At 35.6% G+C, this 23,376-nt stretch overlaps 1 protein-coding gene across 1 annotated transcript in view; it reads right to left on the reverse strand.

Moving 5' to 3' along the window:
* Positions 1 to 23,376, reverse strand: part of uggt2 (UDP-glucose glycoprotein glucosyltransferase 2) — a 90,776-nt gene that overhangs the window by 66,823 nt on the left and 577 nt on the right. The window contains exons 2-11 of the mRNA XM_088912646.1: positions 22,187 to 22,320; positions 21,636 to 21,718; positions 20,571 to 20,701; positions 18,281 to 18,393; positions 14,609 to 14,786; positions 9,468 to 9,564; positions 9,200 to 9,272; positions 5,160 to 5,260; positions 3,796 to 3,895; positions 3,263 to 3,323 (exon numbers count right to left, since the gene is read on the reverse strand). Coding sequence (XP_088768772.1) covers positions 3,263 to 3,323; positions 3,796 to 3,895; positions 5,160 to 5,260; positions 9,200 to 9,272; positions 9,468 to 9,564; positions 14,609 to 14,786; positions 18,281 to 18,393; positions 20,571 to 20,701; positions 21,636 to 21,718; positions 22,187 to 22,320 — 1,071 coding nt within the window. The remainder of the gene's footprint in view (positions 1 to 3,262; positions 3,324 to 3,795; positions 3,896 to 5,159; positions 5,261 to 9,199; positions 9,273 to 9,467; positions 9,565 to 14,608; positions 14,787 to 18,280; positions 18,394 to 20,570; positions 20,702 to 21,635; positions 21,719 to 22,186; positions 22,321 to 23,376) is intronic.

A 23,376-nucleotide genomic window follows, 5' to 3' on the forward strand; every position in this document is an offset into this window, starting at 1 on the left:
CTGATGATTTGGGAAGTCACTCTCTTTGTTTCTGCCTGTCAGTACTCTGTTATGAAACAGAAATTACATTCTCATAGAAAACACAAGAAAAATAAAAATATATATTGATTTTAAGAACATATTTTATGCACTAAAATAATTTAGAAACACAACTAGGTATCTAGGATAAATACCAGATGGAATGCAATTAGTTTCATACTAGCTTTGGCTTTTTACATTATTTTTATTTTTTGTTAACAAGTATTTGCTGAAAGTCTACAAGTCATGATGTATGGGCATCGGAAAATAAGCCACAAGCCCCTATATCAGTCATAAATACCCAAGACATCTACATTTAGCCAAATCATGTACATTCAAAAGGAATGGTATAGGAACCGATGCTCAATTCTACCCAACTAAGCTGGGAAGAGACCTGAAGATGTACAGTCGCACGCATGTACTATATATGAAACTTATGTCAGGTTGATTCATTAAGGATTAGGTGACCTCTGGCATCTAGGAATGAGCATTATTATGACGATACATTAAATTATTGTGTTGGCATGGGTTGTGCTGTAAAAACAGGTAGAGCACAGGTCTGAAACTGTGACTAACAGAACACCAAAAAGTGAGGTTACACTGATATTAATGGGCATAGGCTGTGACATCAGCTCTCCTCTCCATTACCTGGCTTCCAACAGAATGACTATGCTCCATTATACAGATCTCACTAAACATTTAATAACTGAGTGGTGAAATATACTTGGCTCCACCATCACAAAATGGGACATAAACAGGTTTAATTGAGAAAATAATGCCCTCTACCAACATCCAGTCAGCTGAAATCAATCTTGATACACAAACTGTAGCACTGCAGCACAGTGGTACTGGCAACTATACTGAATCGCTGTTTAATTCTGGAATTTTGGTTAACAGTTTCATGCATTGTCCACCAACAGCACCATGGTTTTACAAGGAAGTTTTCTATTCCAGTACTGATTAGGCCTACACTGGCCTAGCTACCAAGACCTGATAAGATTATACTAAGAGATGGTAAAGCTGCTGTCAAGATTCAGTCAAAACATACCTTCAAAACTGAAAGTCTGTGGCCCTAGGTGTTTTGTATGGAGGTAATCTTTTGGATGGTCCCTCTGAATCTAATGATTCTATTACTGAGTCAAAGATAGATGACTATCTGGTGCTACTGTATGTGCTAAAGTCTAGTGATGGAGGACAGAATGACCCGGATTCTCTAGTATCTTTATGTTGTGGTAATAGAGCCACCACCAATTCTAGAACATGATCACACATGACATTCTTGCAGTATAATTACAGCCAGTGCACAAACCACCTCTGCACATGCAAACCCAAATTTCACATGTGTGTCCACACTGCCATTTCACATTCGAGATGTCCTGCCAAGTCAAAAGGAGACATACAGTATAAAGCTGCAGACATACTGTATACTGTATAGGAAGAGTATCCTGTTATGTTATACTCAAACATATTATGGGTTATATAGTTGAAACAAAACTTTCTGAAATGATTAAATTATCTAATTGTTCATGATTTGCCTCTTCTAGATTTACCACTTTCTCTTTTCTACTTGCCACTGAGCGAAATATGACATGAAAAAAGCATCACAGAGGATTGGAGAGGGCTCTGGATATACCTGGAAAGTTGTGGGTTCAGGTCTCAGGTGGGATACTGTTACTGTACCTTTGAGCAAAGCACTTTGTAAGAATTTTTACAAACAAGAAGGGGCCAGGAAGGGGATGATGTGAGGTGAGCATACCAGCACACTTTGGCTTACATCATCCAGTTGGGTGCTACACATCGGTGGTGAGTGTCCTTATTATTATTATTATTATTATTATTATTATTATTATTATTATTATTATTATTATTATTAATGAAGCTAACAGGATGGCTGAGCAGCTTCTTCCACTCTCCCACAACCATTTGTACCCTCTGTTGTTAAAACAGACTTTTAAGAGTCTTTAAATATTCTTCCCCTTAGTTGTCAGTTGTGTTGAGAATATCACATCCAGTAAAAAATACAGCCATATAAAATTGTCAAATGACTACTTGTTCTCAGTTGACATTGCTGGTTTAATAAAGGTTTATCTAGAAAGTACTATATTTGCAATGTTATAAATAACACAAGATTATTGTGGCAGCACCATACCATTCCAAATCAAGGGGATATGCTGAATGTTTAACTTTAAAAGTTTTAAAAATGCAAAACATACAAGAAGTTATATGATAAGCACTTAAGTGAATGCAGGGCATGCTCTTCATGTATCCTTTTTACCAAAGTGATGTAAGTTAAGATTTAAGCTAGTTATCTTCAGCTCACTTTATAAAGCATATTGCACATCTTAAAACACAAAACAGACATCTGTGGGAGTCAATCTCAGGAACAATTTGCCAGTTTCCCGCTGTGCTGCGTGGATGAAGGGAACAGTAAGAACAATAGCAGAACTGAAAGAGTTGAGAGTATCTGAATAGCAATCCCTGCTCCCAGTGTAGCAGAACAGGGATTCCAGTTCTAGATTTAGGAGATTGAAGGATCTCACAGCAATGACAATCCCAGGCTTTCAGCATTGACCCTCTTGCAGTGATTATCTTAAATGTATTTATACGATAAATGGAATCGGTCCATTATCTTATTCCCAAGTGGGAATGTAGAATGTGTAATGTTGAAGCTGAAATAATGATTTTATTTTTATAATACTTGTATGACAGATAATATAAGTAGTTCAAGCAGGTAGTTACGTCAGCATGCATGGGCTACAAAGGAACAAGTAAAGGTTTATTCCATGCTGAAGAGAAAAGAAAGGAAACACAACGTTTCACCCGTGGAGGTCAGTGGGTGGCAGCAGAAGTAGGCTGAAGTAGTTCAAGTAGGGAGCAGAAGAAGGAGATTGTATCCATCTACTGAGTGGGTTTGATTAAATCAAAGCATTTTTCAGGATAATAAAAATGAAAACAAACTGTTTTAGGCATGAACAGGTACAAAATTATTTTTTATATAGAAACATATATATATGATTTAACACAATCCTCATGTGTAAGCCTATGCATAAACAAAAAAAACTCCAAAATCAAAATATAAAATATTTTGATGAATAAGAAATTCAGGATACACGCAAAACATTGAAGACTTATAATTAACATAGTTATTACAGTATTATATACAGAAGAAATCCATGTGGAGCACAATATCAACAAATACGCTTCCCTCCGATAAAAAACAAAATTGTTTTGGAAGAAATCTCACCTTCTGATTTTCCTCAATTTCTCTTCTCATCTCTTGGTTTACAACTGTTCTAGTCACTGATCTGTGGGAAACATAAAAATAATTACAGTCTCCAATAGCTTTTCAAAATTTCAGAGAAATAACAAAATCTATTTTAATTCCAAATCTCTGCCTTCAGATCAGATACAGTATCTGTTGTCGCCGTTTTGTATGCTCAGGATGTACTGCTGAACTGGCATTTCTCTGCCTTTTCTCACATGATTATCTTTGGCACATGTAGTGCAAGCTGATATCCTGGCTTCTATCAAGAAAAGCATGAGCCTAGATACAAGATTCTCAAATCAATTAGCTACAAGCAACCAACCCTTAAAAGTACTTGTTTGCATCTGCCCTACAATACATGCTCATCCTATCTTAGTCCTCTGTATATAAATAAACACAGGCATTCCACCACAGGTTTTTTTCTCATTTTCAGAACCCATACTCATTGAAAAGCAATGCATTATTCAAAAAGCAGTTTGGGTTTAATTCATTAGATTAGATCTGGATATTACCGTGCTTTAATGGGGAAGTTTTGACTAATATCTCTCATCATCTTCAGGGCATCATACTTTGGCACAGAAGTTATCCAAGCTGCTGCTTGAAAACTAAGATCTGAAAGAAAAAAAATAAGGAAACAAATTACTTTAAAAATATTTTAGAATGAAAACAAAAAAGTAATGCTGCACTGTCATCAATTCACCCCTTTTTTTCAAGTTATTCAAACGTAATTCATTTTTTCTTAAAATGGCAGCAGATTTAAAACAAGTGTATACAACCCACCCTGGGAATTTCATGCATTTCCTTCTGACACACTGCAAAACATTTTTCATACAATATATTGCTATATTACTAATAAAAAACAAAGGAATAACTCATAATTCATCATGTTACTTATAATTAAATAGAACAAACTTACAGACAAATTATTACACTAAATAGGTCAAAGTACATGGACTTTTAGACATACTAAAATGTGAATGCAAAAAAAAAATTTAAGTGAAGGCTACATTATATACAGTATGTATTCCTTAGAAGGTCAAATTGTAAGACTCCCACTGTTTCCCCAATCTATCCCTAAAGTTTACAACCAAAGTGAACACATGATCGAATGTGTGATAAAAGTAATGGATTATACATTGAAGTGACAGTCCTTTATAGACCTACTCCTGTGCCACATTATTAGAAACAGCGGTGGGGAGAAAAATGCCATCTTACAATGATTTATAATTCAATTCAGACTCGACAGAAACACAAGGTCTGCCTGCAGGTCACTGCCGGGGATGCTACATAAAAGACCAGCCAATTGGCATGGATTCCGAAGCCTCCCAAGAAACTTTTTTTAATAGCGTGTCCTTTCCTTTAATGTGTCTATTAAAAATTTATCAAGGAAAGAGGGTGTGAAGGGCTGATAAGATCAGAATTTACAAGAAAAGAGATAACGGATTTATCATTCGTTTGACATTGAGTTTTAAAGCAATCTCTTTTCTTGACATAGTGAATTCTCACTATGAGAGAACTCTTGCTTTAAACTTGAAAAAAGGAAATATTAAAAAGAGGATGTTTGCAAGTGCAAGAAGCCTTTTCAAAACGCCATGCTTAAGAGCTGAACCTATCACCCCACAGTGCATTAGGATAAGCTAGTGCTTTTTCTCCTTGGATTGCATGAAGCAGCTTACTGTCACAACAATGCAGATGACAGCTTGATACAGCCAAGAAGCAGCCAGCTTTTCTCAAGTTCTCTGATATAGATCAGCTGTGCATTAACCTAGATGGATACAGATGAATTGGATCAGCCTATTGACTCTTATAATGATGCTCCACAACACAGCTAATGGGCTTTCCATTGCATTGGCAGAATAAATTTAAACATTTATACCTTGAAGTTCCCAGACTTTCAAAGGAGCCATGTCATTACTGCTCTCAATCAGGTGTTTTCTGAACTCGCTTAGCTGCTCCTTCAGCTCAGGGTGTGCTTTTCTTCATAAAAAAAGGGAAAGCCGACAACATAAGTAAGGTTACAAATAAGAGGAGGCAGTTTCATAAAATGACAGAGGTTTAATGAAGGAAGACGGGGTCATCCGCTTTGACAACACAACTGGATAGCGTATTCCAGACTCCTGCAACCCTTTGTGTAAAGATGTGCCTCCTTTTCTGAGTTTGAAATGAACTTCCCCAAATTGTGCATAATACTTTAACAAGAATTCCTCAAAGGGAACGGCACAGTCAACCCTGTGGACTTCTTCAGAATCAAATCTGAAATGTGATCCAGAGGACACAAGTGGAAACTACATTGAGTGCATTTAAAACTGAGAACAAGGGGTACATTTAACCAAAAGCCAATAAGGCTATAGGAATATGGAACAAGATACCTGTCCATATCCTGGCTTCCTTCAAAAAACAGCTGGAAGAGATCCATGGGCCAATTAACTACTAACTACAAAATGGGCTACGTGGTCTAAATTATCTTATTTTCTTAACATTAATGCAGCCATGCCCCCAGGATCATAAAGTATGAAATTCACAATCTTGAGAAAGGGTTTCAGGTGACTGGAACTGACATTCCATTAGTTTAACAAGCAATTTTTACTCAGTTTCTTAGGGCATTATTATTAATAAACACAAATTATGTATTACTGCTATTAGAAGCACTATTATTATTAATTCCTTTTATTAAATAATAAATGTTATTTTTAACATGCCTTTTGATCTTAACTAACAGATGAAGAAACTAATCACAGAACACATAAAAAATACCCCTAGTTCTTAAAGACAATTAAAAAAACAAAGCTTAACAATAAAGCTATAAGATAAAATTAAAAATACACAATAATGAAATGGTTAAAAAGATCAAGAGAATCTAGAAATGTATTTACCATATAAATAGAAATAAAAAAATATCTAGTTAAAATAACAATAAAAAGGACCAAAACAGAAATAAAAAATAACAATAAATCTGTTAAAAATCAAAAAGTAAATACAATACCTGACCTCAGTGCACATAAGGAGACATCTCAGAAAAACAAGAAAATAACCTGGTGCTGAAAAGTAACTTCTTTGTTCAGTTACTGATTGTAAAAAAAAAGTAAACTAGAAGACTGCAGAGGAGCCAGTAGAGCCAAATCTATTTTTATAAATATCTTCATTCTGCACCCGCTGCATCCTTGATGATGATGACTTGAAACACCGACAAAAAGGGCATTAAAGTAATCCAATCTGAATAAGCTAGAACTAAGACTATACTTTCGCTGCATTAGGAAGTGATAAGAATGGCTTAATTGACCTTAAGTCAGTATAATAATACCAGAAGATTAATTAGTAAAGTTATCAGGTTTTACAGAGATGCAAAGTTGTTTATCATGAGAATTGAAACGTAAATTTACACATTTGTCATGGATAACCTTGCCTAAAGGTGATATACAAACAAAAGTAAGATAATTCCAGGAATACAGCCCTGATAAACACCACAAATTATGTTTGCAAGGACTTATACTGACTTGCCAAGTCAAAAACTGTCTATCAAGCGGGTATGTTTCCAGCTATTTTAGGATATTGATAGATAGCTTGACCTAGTTTTTAAGACAGTTTAATAAAATTCTGTGGTCCACGATATCAAATGCAGAATCAAAGTCCAGAAATACCATAACAGAAACAGCATTTAAACCCCATTCATCAATAAATCATTAAATACTCAGACTAGAGCAAACTCTATCCTATGAATTACATTTTTCAAACAGGTAAGTAGCGGTTAGGAACACATGCACTTGTTTTAGAAAATCCTTTGCAAGCATTTTGATTCAGAACAGATTTGAAGGTGGGTCTAAAATTACACACAACTGAACTCAGGTGGGTTTTTTTTAGGCAGAGACATATCTACATCAGTTTCAAAACAGATTGGAACCATCCCGTTTTCGAGGGAATTATTTATCATCGCTAAGATTGATAAATGCATTATGATCATATTCAGCTTCTGAACAGTGATTAGCAAAAAAAAAATCAGTAATTCCCTATATCTCTCTGATCACAATACACCAAAAGCAGTGTATCCCAATGGTGTGAATCTTAGACTGAAAATAACTGAGAAATTCCAAATACTTTTCAACAGTGAGTTTTACATGTAAAACATTTACCAAATCTCACCAAAAGAGCTGTTTTACTTTTCACAATGTGATTGGATGGATATACCTGTTATAAGCTTCAATGCATCCCTGTAAATTATCCCTCATAATTTAATAGTGAATGTGTATTCCTGTATTTCTCCACTTAAGATCCGTTTTACAACAGCCTCTTTTATTCTTTCAGGATTTGTTTTCCTGAGGAATGTTAACATAATTAACTGCACTGATGTTCTCTTTTTTATGCTTTTATTACAAGCCAGCAGTTAAAGAGCAGATTAGTTAAGGAAGTGAGAAACAGCTTCACCAAACTGAATTAAGGGGCCAGACTGTGCTAGACCTCAATGGAATTTAGCTAAGACACTGGAGTAACACGGACTGTTCCATGGCATCCATGATGACCAAGCAGTCAGGACTTAAGAGGAATTTTTCATTCAAAACATGGTACCCTTGATGGAACTGTATATAATCGTACAGTGTTTCCAGTCACCATATTAGGACACTGGTTTTTGGAAATTCTGGTCTGGAAGGAAAAGCATTACATATTTGTCCATATTCCTGACCTTTCTTGAGAAAAACCAGACCACTCAAATGAAATGTAAACATATTAAGATTACTGTTTTACAGTACTTATGTGATGCACACCATGTTTCCCTGAAATATACAGTACTTGGTATTAGGTCCCTCAAATCAGATTTAATATCAAGATGTACATGGATATGTATCCTAGTATCTTACCTAGTATCTAGTATCTTACCACAGTTAAGAATAGAATAGACAAGCTATCAACTATTCTGGTGACAAATAATGGTTGCCAAAACGAACAACCACAAAGATACAGATACATGATTCTTAAATAATAAGAACAGATCTTAAAGAAAAGATCTTCCTTAAAGAAGGAAAACATCTCGAGTACATTCACGCAAACTATAAAGATGTGGAAAATGCTTTCAAGTCCTCCACCTCACCTTCATCACCAGATGTCCTTTTGGTACAAAGGTATAAGGAGTAGAAGCTTCAATCAAAGAAGCATTATCATACATATAAAGTCAAGTGTCAGTCAGAAAATAAAATCCAAGATTATAATTAACAAAGTCATTAATCAAAAAGATTCTTTGATGGGAACTGAATAGATATATTGAAATTGGCGATAAAATACTCTGAAATGTATGTATGATGAGGTAGAATGAGAAGGTCAGATACGAAAATGAAGTTATATATAAAATAAGGATTTTATCATGCTGTCATGCTTGTGCAAACCCTCCATCAACAAGCCTTGTTGCTCCATGGCTACAGCAACATGGTGAGGCAAATCAGTGGCTAATGCTTTTCTCTATATACTCTTTATAATACAAAACAATCACTCCCTGCAGGCACTCAGCCAAGATCGAAGACTTGAAGAAACTGACATAATTGTGTCCCACTTTAGAAAACCCGAGGAAACAGTCAAAAATGAACTCAACTGCAGATACAAGACAGATGACTTTCAATTCCATAGTTAAGAGTGTCTTTTTTACCACACTACTTATCTCAAATTTAGAAAACAACTTTTCTACTTTATAACCTGTGCACCCTTCAAATCCAAAAGCAATCTACTCGACTCTTCCAGATTCAGTAGATTCATCAACTGTGCAATCAAACCGAATGAATGAAGGTGGGTAGAACTTCCCATTTATCTTTGTCATGAAATCCTACCCTAAGATACCTGAAAAAAACATTTGCTGTAATTGCAATTCATTTACAATCATGTTAATATTAAAATTCCAAAACGTCACATCATAATATTCTGAAATACTTCACATACTTTAACGTTGCAAAAATGAAGCCTTGAACGTCATCACTCTCATCTTCGGCCACACTCACTGTAGAATTTGCATCTGGAGTTTATTCAATGAAAGGAAAAAAAATAGATGTTTTGTTACAGAAAAATGTGCTCTTTAGTGAGCTCAATTTAGTGAAAATCTTTTGATAGTCTGCATGCAATAGCCATTTTAAATTAATGAAAAAGTAAATTCTTGTTGAGTCTGTTCACATATTAACACATTGCCAAAGAAAAAAGCAAAAAAAAATACCTTTCACTTGGGTATCATCAACAGCTTTGTACTCAGTACTTTTTATGGCCAATTCAACACTGTATCCAGACAAATGCATTTTCTCCATCTTAGTGTTCTGTAACAAAACATAAGGAGAAAAAAAAAGTGTAAAACTACTACTTGTATACACAAGAAGCTCTCTTTAAAGGATTTTCCATTTGCATTTAATACATTCCTCACTATTACGAGGACACATTTTGTGAAAAAAGAAAAACATCAAAAAGAAATAAAAAAACTGTTGCACTTGGTCACAATTACAGTGACCTCAGGAATGTGCCATTTAAAAGAAATTTTAAAAATGTCTATTGTTTTAGCTCCAAAGTTAAGGTATTGACATGGATAATCTTTAAAAACATAAAATTATCTGTAAACATGCAAACAGAACATCCGTTGAGCTTATTTTAGACAGATAACATGAAAACGTATTTTGTATGGTCCAATCCCTTCTTACTAGTTTTAAAGTTTTAGTGAGGAGTATATGTGTTGTTTTAATGGACGCTAACATTAAAGTCATCCATACCTACATAGCCTAGACATCATTAGGAGATGAATTTTTAATTCCTAAAACTAACAAGAAAACGGGCTCAAAACTAACAAGTAGTAAGTAAAAGACATTTTTCATGTTGTTTGCTACGAGAAAGCCTTTGACTATTTTTTTTTCTTTGTCAGTTCTATTTTTCAGCCATCTTTCCAATCAAAATTTAACAGCTTGTACCCTTTCAAATGCAAACTGTTTCCACAACTGAATTGGTTAACATCACTGTTTACCCCAAAATTACCCTAAACAGCTGAACATGTATACCGAAGTTGCTCCACATGTGCACAAGCTGTACAGCTGCCTTGTTAACATGAGTTTTCATTTCATTCCACTCTTGCCAACACGCAGTCTCAGAGCTGGGTAAAGACAGACTTCCTATACCCAACCACTTTTCGATTAAGGGCACGCAGGCTGTCTTGACCCTGACCTTGATCACTGCTTGGACATCTTCCATCTACTCTCATGATAGGATTAGGTGGAGAACATTCCAGGCCTGGTACCACGCATTTGTTCACAACATAGTGTAGTTCTTGCTGTTCCTGCAATTCTCACAAGTCCTTCCCTGAAGGTCTCTTGTTTGCCCCATTTCAAACTTACCTGGAAAAGTGGTTGAGTGTGTTATCACCACTGGGCTGTAACATGCTAAAAGAACTGGAAGTTGGTGACAGAGCAGCTAATAATTTTTCTTTGGGTTCTCAAAGACCATGACTAGTCCTGTCTTAAACAGCAGCTGATCACATGGTTTCTTGATACAAGCCCCTCCATGAGAAACACTGGCAGTACTGCTCATCCATCTTTTTTTCCTGGATCATCTGGAATGCCACTCTGTGGCCTTCTCAAGGTCTTACAGATTGAATGTGGTGGACCACAAGCACTCCAGCTTCTGTTCCTCATCTTCTTGACAGCCACATCACAGCCCGTGCCTTTGGCTGCTACTTCTGCCATCTGATGATGCTGACTCGGCAGCTCCTGGCCTACTTTGTAGTTAATGATCTCTTGTGACAATGATGGTATACTTACCCATTCAGTAATGGTAACATTTTGCATTTGAAGAAGGACATTGTGTTTTTGACATAACCTTTGTTCGCTGACAAAAAAATTTAATCACATTTAATGTAACTGAACTCCACATACAGCAATGAATAAGAAAAAAATGGGGCATGAGAACTTTTCAACCTCTGGAATGTGGCATGGTTGGACGAGTGAGTACACTGTGCAGATAAGGTTCATTCTGCAACTCTGGTAAACAAGTTCAGTTAATGGGTCAAACAGGGATAGTAACCTATCCAGTAATGGCAACATTTCTATATTCTATTATTTCTATTCAACATTTCTATATTCTATTATGTTAAATACCCAATGTTTTCTTCCTCACTGCTCTAGTTTGGGTAGTTTTCCTACAGTATTGTTGTGTTTAAATGACACATTCCATCTAGTCTGCTCTCTCCAGCTCTCTCTCACATTTAATTAATACAGTTAGGTTATTATAGTGAAGCACTTTCAGAGCCTTGAGTTTATCGTTAAAAGTGTCATAGAAATATTCTTTAGATTTTCCTAATCAGGTTCCAGGCAGCCCTTTTGAACTCATTATTTTGTAACTGTTAACAGACATTTCATAATTCCACTGCATTTCATAAAATTATTAAATATCCTTAAACCAACACATCATGTAAAAATGCATACATAATTATAGTTTTTTGTTTTTATTTTGATTTTCTAAGTATGAAGACATCATAGCTGATTCATCTTTATTTACACTGCTTGAAATTCAACAAACATTTTAATTTCACTGAAGGTCCCCAGGGTGCTCAATGACAGATTTAGGAGAAGCTGATAAGTCACAGGTTCTTTTTTCATACCTACACTTTGTGATGTTTACTCAGTAATTCAGTGTAGCAGTATAAAACTGACAATAATTTATTTTTTTTCCTTATATCATAAGGAACATCACAGACAGTGTCATGGCCTTGGTTACTTACACAATTTCAAACTACACTCATTTCCATCAAAAATCTTGACAGCACACAAAATATAATTCTTACAATCCATATGGAAACCTTCCTTTCCTGATACTGTTCTGGGAACCGCTGTAAAAATTATGATTATAATAGTAGAACTTTCCATTAACAAGCAACATCATTACATTCAACATTCAGCCTCAAAGCAAGGAATAACATCTTAATATCAAAAAAATTATAAATGCCAAAAAGATCCAAATTAAAACATGATCATGCAACTTAAAATATTGTGATGCTAAGATCAATTATACTGATGATATAATCTTTTTAAGATTAAGGATTAAAATACTTCAATGTCATTCAAAGCTGTTGTATAAAATAAGGGTGATTTAAAAAAGAAACAACAAGATGAGCTGTTCAACCCATATATTTAGATTAAAATCACTGAAGGATTGGAGGCTGTTGACATCCTGAATCTAAAGAATAAAACATGGCACAGGAATGGATTTTCAAAAAAAGCAACAAATATAATCTCACATTATATGGAGAGGTTATGAACTGTTTAGTAGGGGCACAGGTACACATTTTTAACTTCATTTGCACTTCAGGTTAATCAAAATTTTTCATTTTTACTGAAAAATCAAGGGAGATAGATATTATGGGGAGTAAAACAAAACTTTCCTGTCTCAATCTGACATATTTTTGGTACATATAATACAGGTTATTGGGAGTTGTTGCTACTTTAACTCATCATATGAAGAGCAAAGAAGGACAAACTGGTTACGTTTCCCAAGTATTTCTGAAACAAAGGCAAATAAAATTAATCTAAATTAAGCTAACAAATAATTAAGTCAGATTAATTTTCAGCACATCTGACAGTTACTGCACGTAAAAAGGATGTTGCACAACTTGTTCTTAAAATAGTGAGTAAAAGAGTGACCATTCACCAATCATTTCACCCTGCATAAAACAGGTTATATAAAACACATGACCATCTAACATAAAATAGAGTGAGGCCAAAGTTAATGAATGACAAAATGTTATTTTAAGATTTAAGGATTAATTAACATTAACATTAACAGTTTGAATTAAAATGATTATTTATTAGGTTTTATCTTTCATAAAATAATGAGCTTTCTTAAAATCCATCTTCAACAAGTAAGCACTCTGCTATTCAAACTTGTATTTAAACAGGGTATAGGGGGTGGGGTGCCAGCTGGCAAAAACCATGCTCAGAATCAGACGATTTTGTGAAATGTGAGGTCTGACAGGTGCACAGGGTTTCTTCTCATTAGAAATCGCTCTGCTTTCGTTCATTCGCCACTGTCAGGCTTTGTTGTTAAAAAGTACAACAATATTCCACTAAACCCATCAAGGAAAAGGTTATGGTGGGGAAAAAAATGGCACTTCAAAGTGACAGGTTTGGGAGACGATCAGAATACATAAGAGAGTGTATTGCTGTATACCAAGAAAATCGACTTCTTGCAAAGCTGAAGTAAGTAAACTGCCTCCTAGTTATGAAGAAGTACATAAAATGGCAGTGAAAATGATCACCTGTAATTAGCATCTGTTACTCCCAATAATTCTAATTTAATAAACCATTTGTTTATTCAAATGTGTGTATAGAGATAATAGCAGATATGCTTCGTACTTTTACACTGACAGAAAACTATGACCTCCTGTAATGGAGGACATTATCACCCAGTCAGAAGGTTGCAGAAACCTTCCACAGCCTCAGTTAGGTGAAACAAAGGAACCGCAAAAAAATCCGGGACAAGTTAGTTTCCTAGCTGGACAATCAATACAATATAATTTCTTCTGAATGGGGAGCCCGAGACAAGCTAGAGGAGATTTGTATAGTGGTTTAGTGCTTCCGTTAATATGGCCCCAAGGAAGGAAATAAAACATAATGATGGCACCTATAACTGCCTTTCACAAGGAACAGTAATCTTGTGATGGAAGATACTAGGCAAACCTTGCAAAAGTTCCAATAAAAACTGGAAGCTATCCGAACAATACAGAAACAGAGCAAAGGTTTTCTGAGAAGTTTTTAAGATGGGAGGAGCTGCAGATCCACAGCCTCTGCTTGGACAAGAATACTAATCTACAAAGATTAGTGGCAAAAGCAAATATGCCGTGGACAGCTGAAACAATATCAATTCAATATCTATTCATTTTATGCCAGTCCATAACCTCAAGAAGAACACGTGCAGTTGAAGAGCTCATTTTTGAACACGATAATGGCCCTACAGCATACTAAACCACCATGATGTGGTTTCGGCTTGGTACATTACAAAAAGACAGTTGCAAAACCAATAAACTGGTCTGTGTAAAGTGTAAAGGGATAACCTTAAGAAGAATGCAAAAGACAGGAACAAGAACAAAATATGCTTTGAGTGATAACTGGGATTGAGTGGTCAACAGCAGGCATCAAAAGCACCAAAAATCTAAAAAACAGCTGAAAATACATGAAGCTGTGATCATCAACTGGGGTACATAAAAGCATGGGAAAAGCATGCAGTAAACTGCCAGCAAAACTCTGTTGATCAGTATTGCTGAATTTATCAGCTCAGTAAAGTAAAACTCTACTGCATCACTACAGAAGTTAAAAAAGCAGTACTTACCACTACGAAGTGACGGAGGACATAAATAATTTTACCATCTCTAGCTCTCTCCGACAACAGCTTGTGAAAGGTGTTAAACTTATTGGTACCGATTTCAGCATAAAGAATGACTACTGGGAGGTCGCTGCCATTGGTCCCTGGGAATGTATGATCAAATTTGAACAAATAGGGTTTTGGCCTGCAAAAAGTGAAAAGCACAATAGTTTTAGGTCCAAGCATATAAAAATCAAAGATTTATAAGATCAATTCACATTTTGATGATAAAAAATAGTCTATACCTGTTAGCTTCACTAATTCATCTAGAATCTAGAGGTAAAACAAGTCCTACCGATGATACTGTATACACTACGTAACATGAAAGACGTTAAAGGATTAGCATGCGTCATGCTAGGTAAGCTTTTTTTCAAATCTTTTTAAAAAAACAATCCAAGTTCAGAAATGTGATTTGTCAACCAGAAGAGTATTCTGGAAAGGGTGGGAACAGCTCACTTAATCTCATTTTGCATCTAATGAGCTTTTCAGGTGAGTTTAGATGGGCAGACAGTGCAAAAACAGCCCTTGTTAAGGTTGTTTATAATTTGCCATTTCTAACTGTGGGTCACTAATATTCTACTCTTTCTGGATTTAAATGCAGCTTCGAGACTGACAATTACAACATCCTACAGCAGTGGTTCTAAAACTGTGGTACGCGTACCGGCAGTGGTACGCGGAGTGCCGCCAGGTGGTAAGCCAAATGACCCTGGAACTGTGTCATGTGTGCTGAAAAATCGGGACGGGTTTTCATATTTTGTATTTTAATACGTGTCGAATATGCAGCCTACGTACTACGATACAGTGCGCGCTAATACTTCAGTGGACACAAGAGATACTCTGTAATTCTATACCACTCTATAGGAATGCGTGCTACGGACGCAAGTGACCAATTGTATTTAAAAAAAGCTACTGTATCTCCAGCAAATAGGGAAGAAGGAGAATGTGCGTGATTTTGGAACAATGCCAACGTTGGAAACACAGGAATGTATAGAAATACGTGCTACGAACGCTGGTAATCTTGTGAGCACAGGAAAGCGTGATAGATAACAGAAAAATATTTAAGAACTGTTCTAAGTTAATTTGAGAAAAATACACTGAGCGTCTCTGTGTTTCCCTCCCATGCGCATGAAATAAAAACTTTAAATAAATACGGAAATAAAAACGGAAACACGTAAAAATGCAAGCTTGCAGATTGCTAAAGCAGGTAAGCCCCACACTATTTTTGAAGAACCTTATTTACCGTTGGCAAAAGAGCTGACACGTATTATGTGTGGAGAAAAAGCTGCTAAACAGCTCAACCTGCTGCCCCCCCCGAAAGACACAGTCATTCATAGAATTATTGATATGGCAGATGATGTCAAAAGTACACTGATAGAGCGCGTTAAGATGAGCAGATGTTTTTCACTGCAATTAGATGAGTCTGTAGTCGATTTGGCCAATTTGCTCATTTACATTAGATACGAGTTTGAGGGTACGTCCCATGAGCACTTTCTGTTCTGTAAACCGCTACCAACAGGAACTACAGGAGAGCACATATTTCAGCTTCTGAATGAATTTATCGAAGAGAATGGCATCGACTGGATAAAATGTGTCAGAGTTTGTACAGACGGTGCTAGAGCAATGACAAGCCGACACAGCGGTGTAGGTGCACGAATTAGAGAGGTTGCTCCAGAAATTAATTGACGCATTGCAACATCCACCGCGAGACCTTTGACATCAAGAAAATGCCTGACGATTTAAAATCTGTTAGACTCTGTTGTGAATTGTATCAATTGCATCATTAAGTCCAATTACTGTGACTTTTTTTGCCCCCACTTTCTTTTCGCTTCTCTTCTGTATTATGTGCGTTTCATTGAACGGAGCATTGCGTTTCTTGAAAACACAAAACCGTGCTTGTAAATAAAATTGTAGTTGTAGTACTGGATTGCTTCATTAAGAAAGAACAACTTAACAATGATTCTCTTAAAAACACTCCTGGGCATTGTTTTCAAATGCCGTAACTGTGCACATTGTCAAATTTAAAAATGCAATTAAGGACATGAAATAAGAACGTGAGCTGTTAGAAATCCATCCATCCAACACAAATACAACAACAAGAAAGCCACAAATTCCTGGTAAGCATTGCAGTTTTCTTGTTACTGAACCCTATCCTGGGAGCATATGACGTCAAGTAGGACTGCATCCTGGTGGAAGACACACAGGGAGAATGTACAGTAAATACATCAAGTATCCTGATCAGCATGTCCCTGGAATGTGGGAGGAAACCAGAAACGCAAACAGAGAACACACCCAAGGCCAAAATGGAACATAGGACCCAAAAGCTCTGAGGCAGTGAAGTACAGAATTTACTTTAAACTACAAACACTTCAAATGAAATCAAAGCAATGAATTTACCAAGTCTGAGTCTAAAGAACTAGGTGTTAATTGGAATCTTTATTTAAAGTACAACTTTATTTTAATCTGAGATCCCTTGGGTTTGCCTTCACATCTGTAACACGCAATGTATAGTTAAGTTTGCCATATTTTCTAAGCTTAATCTATGTACAGGCTATTAATTATTTTTTAAAAATCTTTAAAAAGGAAGAAATCAAAACACAAATGATGGAACTGCAGTCAAAGTAGTTCACAGTTAAAATACATAAATGAGAAATGTACAGTAGGCAGTATGACTGTGTCGAACCAATCTTAATTTTTAAGTGAAATTTGAACAGATAGTACTATCATTTTAGGGACACACTTAAGTCTCTGTATCCGATACAGTGAGATCTTAACTACTCAGATGTATCTTTCAGGAGTAACTTCAAGCCTTATTCTTTAAAACCATTCATACATTGTACACATATGAAGCAGAACACAGTACATGAAACAGAACATTCAGATAACCTTAATAAACAAGGTAGTAACTAGAAAAAAAGAATGACACTACTGCCGATGGAAACAGAAAGAAAAAAAACAGCCTTCAGATGATAACCAAGTAATCTGAAGTGTCAGTCCAGACAGGGTGTCAAAACAGGCAAAGGAAAATATTCCATTAAATAAATTTCAAGCCATACTGTACAGAAATGCAAAAGGGCTTATTCATTTTGGAATAAGTCTATATTAATAAAAAAATATCCCCACAGAGATGCTCCTATGAATAACTTAAAAACAGAAATTGTTTTTTGGCAAAACATGTCTGCTCATTAATAAATGTCTGCATGGTGTTTTAACACTGGGGCTGCACTGCATTTTGAAACTAAGAATGGACATAGGTTAATGGCACAGAAAGCATCAGCTGAAACTGAACCTTGTATTCAAAACATTTCAGTACCTAAATGCGTTGAATAAAGGGCATAGCATGTTTAATGTGACTCCTAATCACTGGTTCAAGGGCAGAAGAATATTTACTTGGTTGTGATTATATACGTGAGAACTGGTAGAGGTATTTTTGAATGGTACCCCTTTGGTCTTCTTCCAGGAGCATATATTGCGTTTCAAGCCCAAAAGAGGGAAGTGTTGGAATGCATGATAAATTAACATTATTTAGCATTTAAGATGTGGCACAAATGTAGGAGATTATATTTTCCCAAATCAGCATTTACTCCAGAATGTGCTACATTAATATTCCACTTGAGAGCAAAGGAAATTGGGGAGAGTTACCTGCCTGCTGCCGTTTTCAAGAGCTTCTTAACCTCTTTGGTGCTGCAGGTGTGTTTCCCATGAACAGAAACAAAGGCCGTGCAATTAGCAGGGGGTGGCTCATCTGCAGCAATCTGTTTGGAGAAGAGCACATCAAAGTGATTATTTCAAGCACAAATCCTTTTACGGCCTTCCTAACAATCAGACAAACATTCACATCTGAAAATTCAAGTTAATACGCAAAGTGACACGGATGTGACATATTTGTCTCTTTATTCAAAACACTTATGCTTCCATTAGAAACTTAAGAGACAATGTTTTCTCAACATAGTGCCCAATATGTCACTAGGAATAAGGCAAATACAATCTAATATAGTTCATGTCAGTTAAGCACAGAGAAAATAAAACTATAATAAAAGACGTATAACAATTGTAAATGATTTATCATGTTTTACACCAGGAGACATCAATTTATAGTTAATAATAATAGCTCCTTTAATTTGTTTAGTGCTTTTCATCACAAAGACTCCCAATTATTTGAAAAAAATTCAAATATAGGCAGGACCCACTTCATCCACCAATGAAGTGCAGCACATACTTGCGTTGAGGTACACAAGCCGTTATGTGCCAGCACCCTGCATAGAAGATCAGGTGGTATAATGAGAAAGTAATTAACCAATTGAATTGATGGGGACATTTCAGGACACCTGACTGTGCAAGCCCACAGTGGAACTGAGCAACACAGGAGTTAATACCGTTATTCTAACAAACAATGACATAGGATTTTTAATAACCAAGTAGCCTCTATTTAAAGGCTCATTGAAAGAGAGCATCTGCTACAATATTAATACCGATGTAGTCATTTAAGGTATTTGTTTGGAAATTCTGGTCAAGAGGAAAGAGTGCCACAAACTGGCGCCACCAACAGCAGCAATCTGATTTTCCTTAAAGGCCTCGCCTATCAGTACTAAAGATTCTGTCTATTAAAACCTGTTTCTAGGCTAAATAGACTGTGGGTGTAATGTAGTACTATTTGATAAGATACAACTTAAAAATACAATTTTGATAGTACAGGTAACTGTTCATATTACAGCTTATAAATGAAGCTTGGCTATAAATGAAGTCCTTAGACAATGGACTTCAGACTTATTCAAAACACTAAAAGTCAAAGACCAAGCGAAATTACTAAAGCCTCTGGGAAACTAAATAATATAGACATTTTCTTGACAAATTGTCTTTATCGTCTTTCTTAAATTAAGAGGCAGTGATCAAAATAACAGTCTGATGTTCAGAAGTTGAATGACTAAGCTGCTTCTACAGATACAAAGAGCTTCAAAAGTTAAAGCCACAGAGAGTGACTTAATAAATGACCATTTTTTAGTGTTTGTGAAATAGCCAATATTTAAAATTTGCCATTTTGCCAAGTTTTCAACACTTAATATACTGTATAAGTTAGTTGCACTTCGATTTACTGTACAACTCAAACAAGGTTAAATATCCATCCATTCATTTTCAAATCGCCTCTTCCAATTCAGGGTTGCAGGGGAGCCAGAGCCTATCTTGGTAAACGGAAGCATGGCAGGATATACCCTGGACAGGATGCCATTCCACTGTAGGGCACATACAGACCCAGACATACACACTCAAAACCAGGGCCTATTTTCCCATAACCCAATTAGCTTTACAGTATGTGTTTGGATTGTGGAAGGGAATAGAAGCATCCAGAGAAAACTCACACAAACACTGGGAGAACATACAACTGTCATGCAGATAGCAGCCCGGGTCCAAAAGTGAACCCAGGATCCTAGTGCTGCGAGGCAGCAATGCTAGCCACCGTGGTGCCCTTAGGCTAAACATACTGTATACTTAACCACGTCCATGACTTTCTCCATGAGAATTGAAAAAGGTCATCAATACAATGAATCTCAAAATATGCAAGTAAAACATATTTTCAGTTCAGTTTACATTGAAATAAATCACCTCTTAATTGCTGAAATGATGAGAGAATATATATTATCTCTAATCACAGCACAAACTTCAGTTTCACCTTAATTATACACACAATATTAAGTTTATAAAACCTTGTGTTCTTGAATCACCTCTGTTATTTAATAGAAAACTATTGCAATGCTACAATACTTTATTCAGTCAACTCAGAAAATACTTGTACTGTCTTCTAATGCCTTGTTTCTCATCTGCTGTAACTTGCTTTCCTACTGATGATGATAAAATATGTCTTTATCAATATTTTATTAAAAATACTTATAGAGGAGGTATCCTTAATGGGTTGTGTCCTTTACTGTGATCTTACCTGCTGAAATACCTGCACTGCAGGAGAATAAATTCTCAAGGACAAGGCAAATTTCAGAAGATTGACTTGAAGATCAGTAACAAACTGTCCAGCCTTCTTCAATATCAAGTTGTAATAAGAACGTACAGACTCTATTAGGGAAATACAAATTAATCAAACACTGAATCAAGATTTTTAATCCACAGCCCAGTAAAGTCAAACATCTAGGTTGTTACAAATAGGGTTTTGGCCTGTAAAAATGATTAGCACAACTGTTTAAGGTAAGAAATATAAATCACAGAGTAACACTCATATTAAAAAGAGATGCTTTTAATGTCACACAAAAGCAATTTTAATTAGACTAAAGGCAATTAATTAGGCTAAAACAAATACCATAACATGTTTTTTTCTTAAGGACATTAAATGGCAAAGTCACGTAATATGAACTCCTGAAAAAATGGAACTGCTACACAGGCTCCCACCACATTACAATGAGTAATATCATTAAACACGGTAAAACTGTCCAGTTGTTCCACATTGTTTTAACACCGATGGGGAAAAAATATCCATAAAAGTCTGTTTCAGGCTTTGTGTAACACACAAGGTCACATTATCTGAGAGACTGCTATTCTTGTGTGTTTTTATATGGATGCACTGTACTATGTCCCATGCTTGTGCTCATTTTGATATATAGCAGTGCCGTCTACAATGAACAGAAAATATAGCATGTTCAGTTGTGTAATCTTCTCTTTATTCTGACTTTGGTTGGAAGGACACCAAGGACTTTGGAACATGAAGACAAAATATAGCCTGAACTGGCACATCATTATCCACCAGGGCAGAGACATCTCAAAATGAGCAACTGGCATCTCAACATTTGCTGACATCCTTTGTGCAACATTTAAAAAACTGAACAAACTACCCTGGATTCAAATATTAGTGCTCAATATCAATTATTTGATTTTAGAAATGCTATTTTTTGCAGTTTAGAAAATGTTCTGCTATTTTTTTCATCTTAAATAAAACTTGCATTCTAACCAAAGACTTTTTCGATATTAAGTCTTTTTCATAGCTCAAAATACTCACCACCACCCTTATATACTGTTAATTCTCTTACGGTGTCAACAAACTGCCAGAATTTTTCTTCACCATCTTCTGCAATGAACTCACTATGAAAAAAAAAATGACAAAGCACAAGGCTACCAAACTAACAACTGTAAATAACACCATATATTTTAAGTGAAGATATCTCTTTCATTGAAAACTAAGGAAGGAACTTCATTTGCTACAAAAGAAAAATTTTGCTGTCACTTTTCCTGTGGCTATCACACTGAAGACACTTCATTCATGATCCTGTACAAACTTAATCATATATCACAAAAGGCAATGAAGTGAACTATGACCTAACTCCTAGTAACTTTTGAAATAGCAGTGCTATCAGTTTTCAAACTACAGTATACATCATTAGATATTCATATATTCTTACTGCCTCATGGTCTATGCTTTTCAATCCCCTTTAATGAAGGCAACATCCATTTTTAATTCCCAAAACAAAACAATGGAAAAAGTGAACCATTTGCAGTGTCTAATACTTAAATACTTTTAATACTTAAAAGAATCCATCTGTGCCATCTTACCTTGTCTCTAGCAGAAGGGGTGTTGCTGGCCACTTAGCACTTAAGATGACATTCACCCCTTTTGATGCTGCATGGCCACAATGAGCATTTAAGATAATGACCAGCAGAAATGAAAGAACCCTCATCATGGCTCGCTGAAACAATAACCAAGCAGTAAAATATCTTGGTTTAGGCCAGAATCCTTACTGAAGTAAAAGCTACAGAAAATCTGGAAATCACATCTTAAATTCAATCATCACAAGAGAGGAATCAGGAGGTATACTAACAATGATGACTATTTTTTAGGAACTCTATTAACTGTGATAAGCCAATCCTGCTACCAGAACATTTTAGTGGAATCGTTAAGTTATACAATATAATACGTTATGGGATATTTATGCGCATACATTATTCCGTTGAACAGAAAACAGCTGTTAAGAAGGTACTGTGTGGTTCTTTTTAATCTGTCTTTTGTTACATCTTTTCGAGATTGTAACTACATACAGTAGTATTAAAACATCGATTTGTGGTTAGGAGAAATATGGAACCGGCTTTGTATTTATTTTCTGACAGTTTTTGACACACCTTTAGAAAAATAAAAAAAACTGGGAATGATTACATACATTAAAAACGTTGACACCTACAGTACTTGAGTCTTATTTTTAATTTTCTGTTTGAAATAATGTTTGTAGTTGATGAGAAGAGCAAAAGCAGTGTTTGATTCTTTTTTATAATCCAGCCAAAGAGAAAAAAATAAAATTTAGGTCGAAGACCAGCTGTACTTAAAAGATATTTAATAACAGTAATCACCCTGTATCAGTTGAAATAAATCACGTTAACCGCAATGACGTGTATACAGTATATCGATACTGTATATAATGTATGCATTACAGGCGTGTTTAAGCCGATGTTTCGTTTAAAAATAAGAAATTCACTCTCTCCCTGTCAAGATGTTCATGATACATTTCTACACATTACCTAGTTCTACACAACAGTTTGGGTAATTCATTTCTGGTGATCTTAATATAGATAGCTGGAAAACGACGCTGTAAATTTGGTCATCTGAGACGCAATACACTCAGAATTAAATTATGCATGGCAAGATGCATTTAATCATTTAAATGGAAAATGCATCCAAGATAATATCTGCCAACAGACCCAAATCCTTATCTCGTGTTTCAGTTTGGAATACAAGGAATTTCAAATAAAAT

The sequence above is a fragment of the Atractosteus spatula genome, chromosome 4 (genome assembly GCF_055471065.1).
Source record: "Atractosteus spatula isolate fAtrSpa1 chromosome 4, fAtrSpa1.hap1, whole genome shotgun sequence".
Lineage (NCBI taxonomy): Eukaryota > Metazoa > Chordata > Actinopteri > Semionotiformes > Lepisosteidae > Atractosteus > Atractosteus spatula.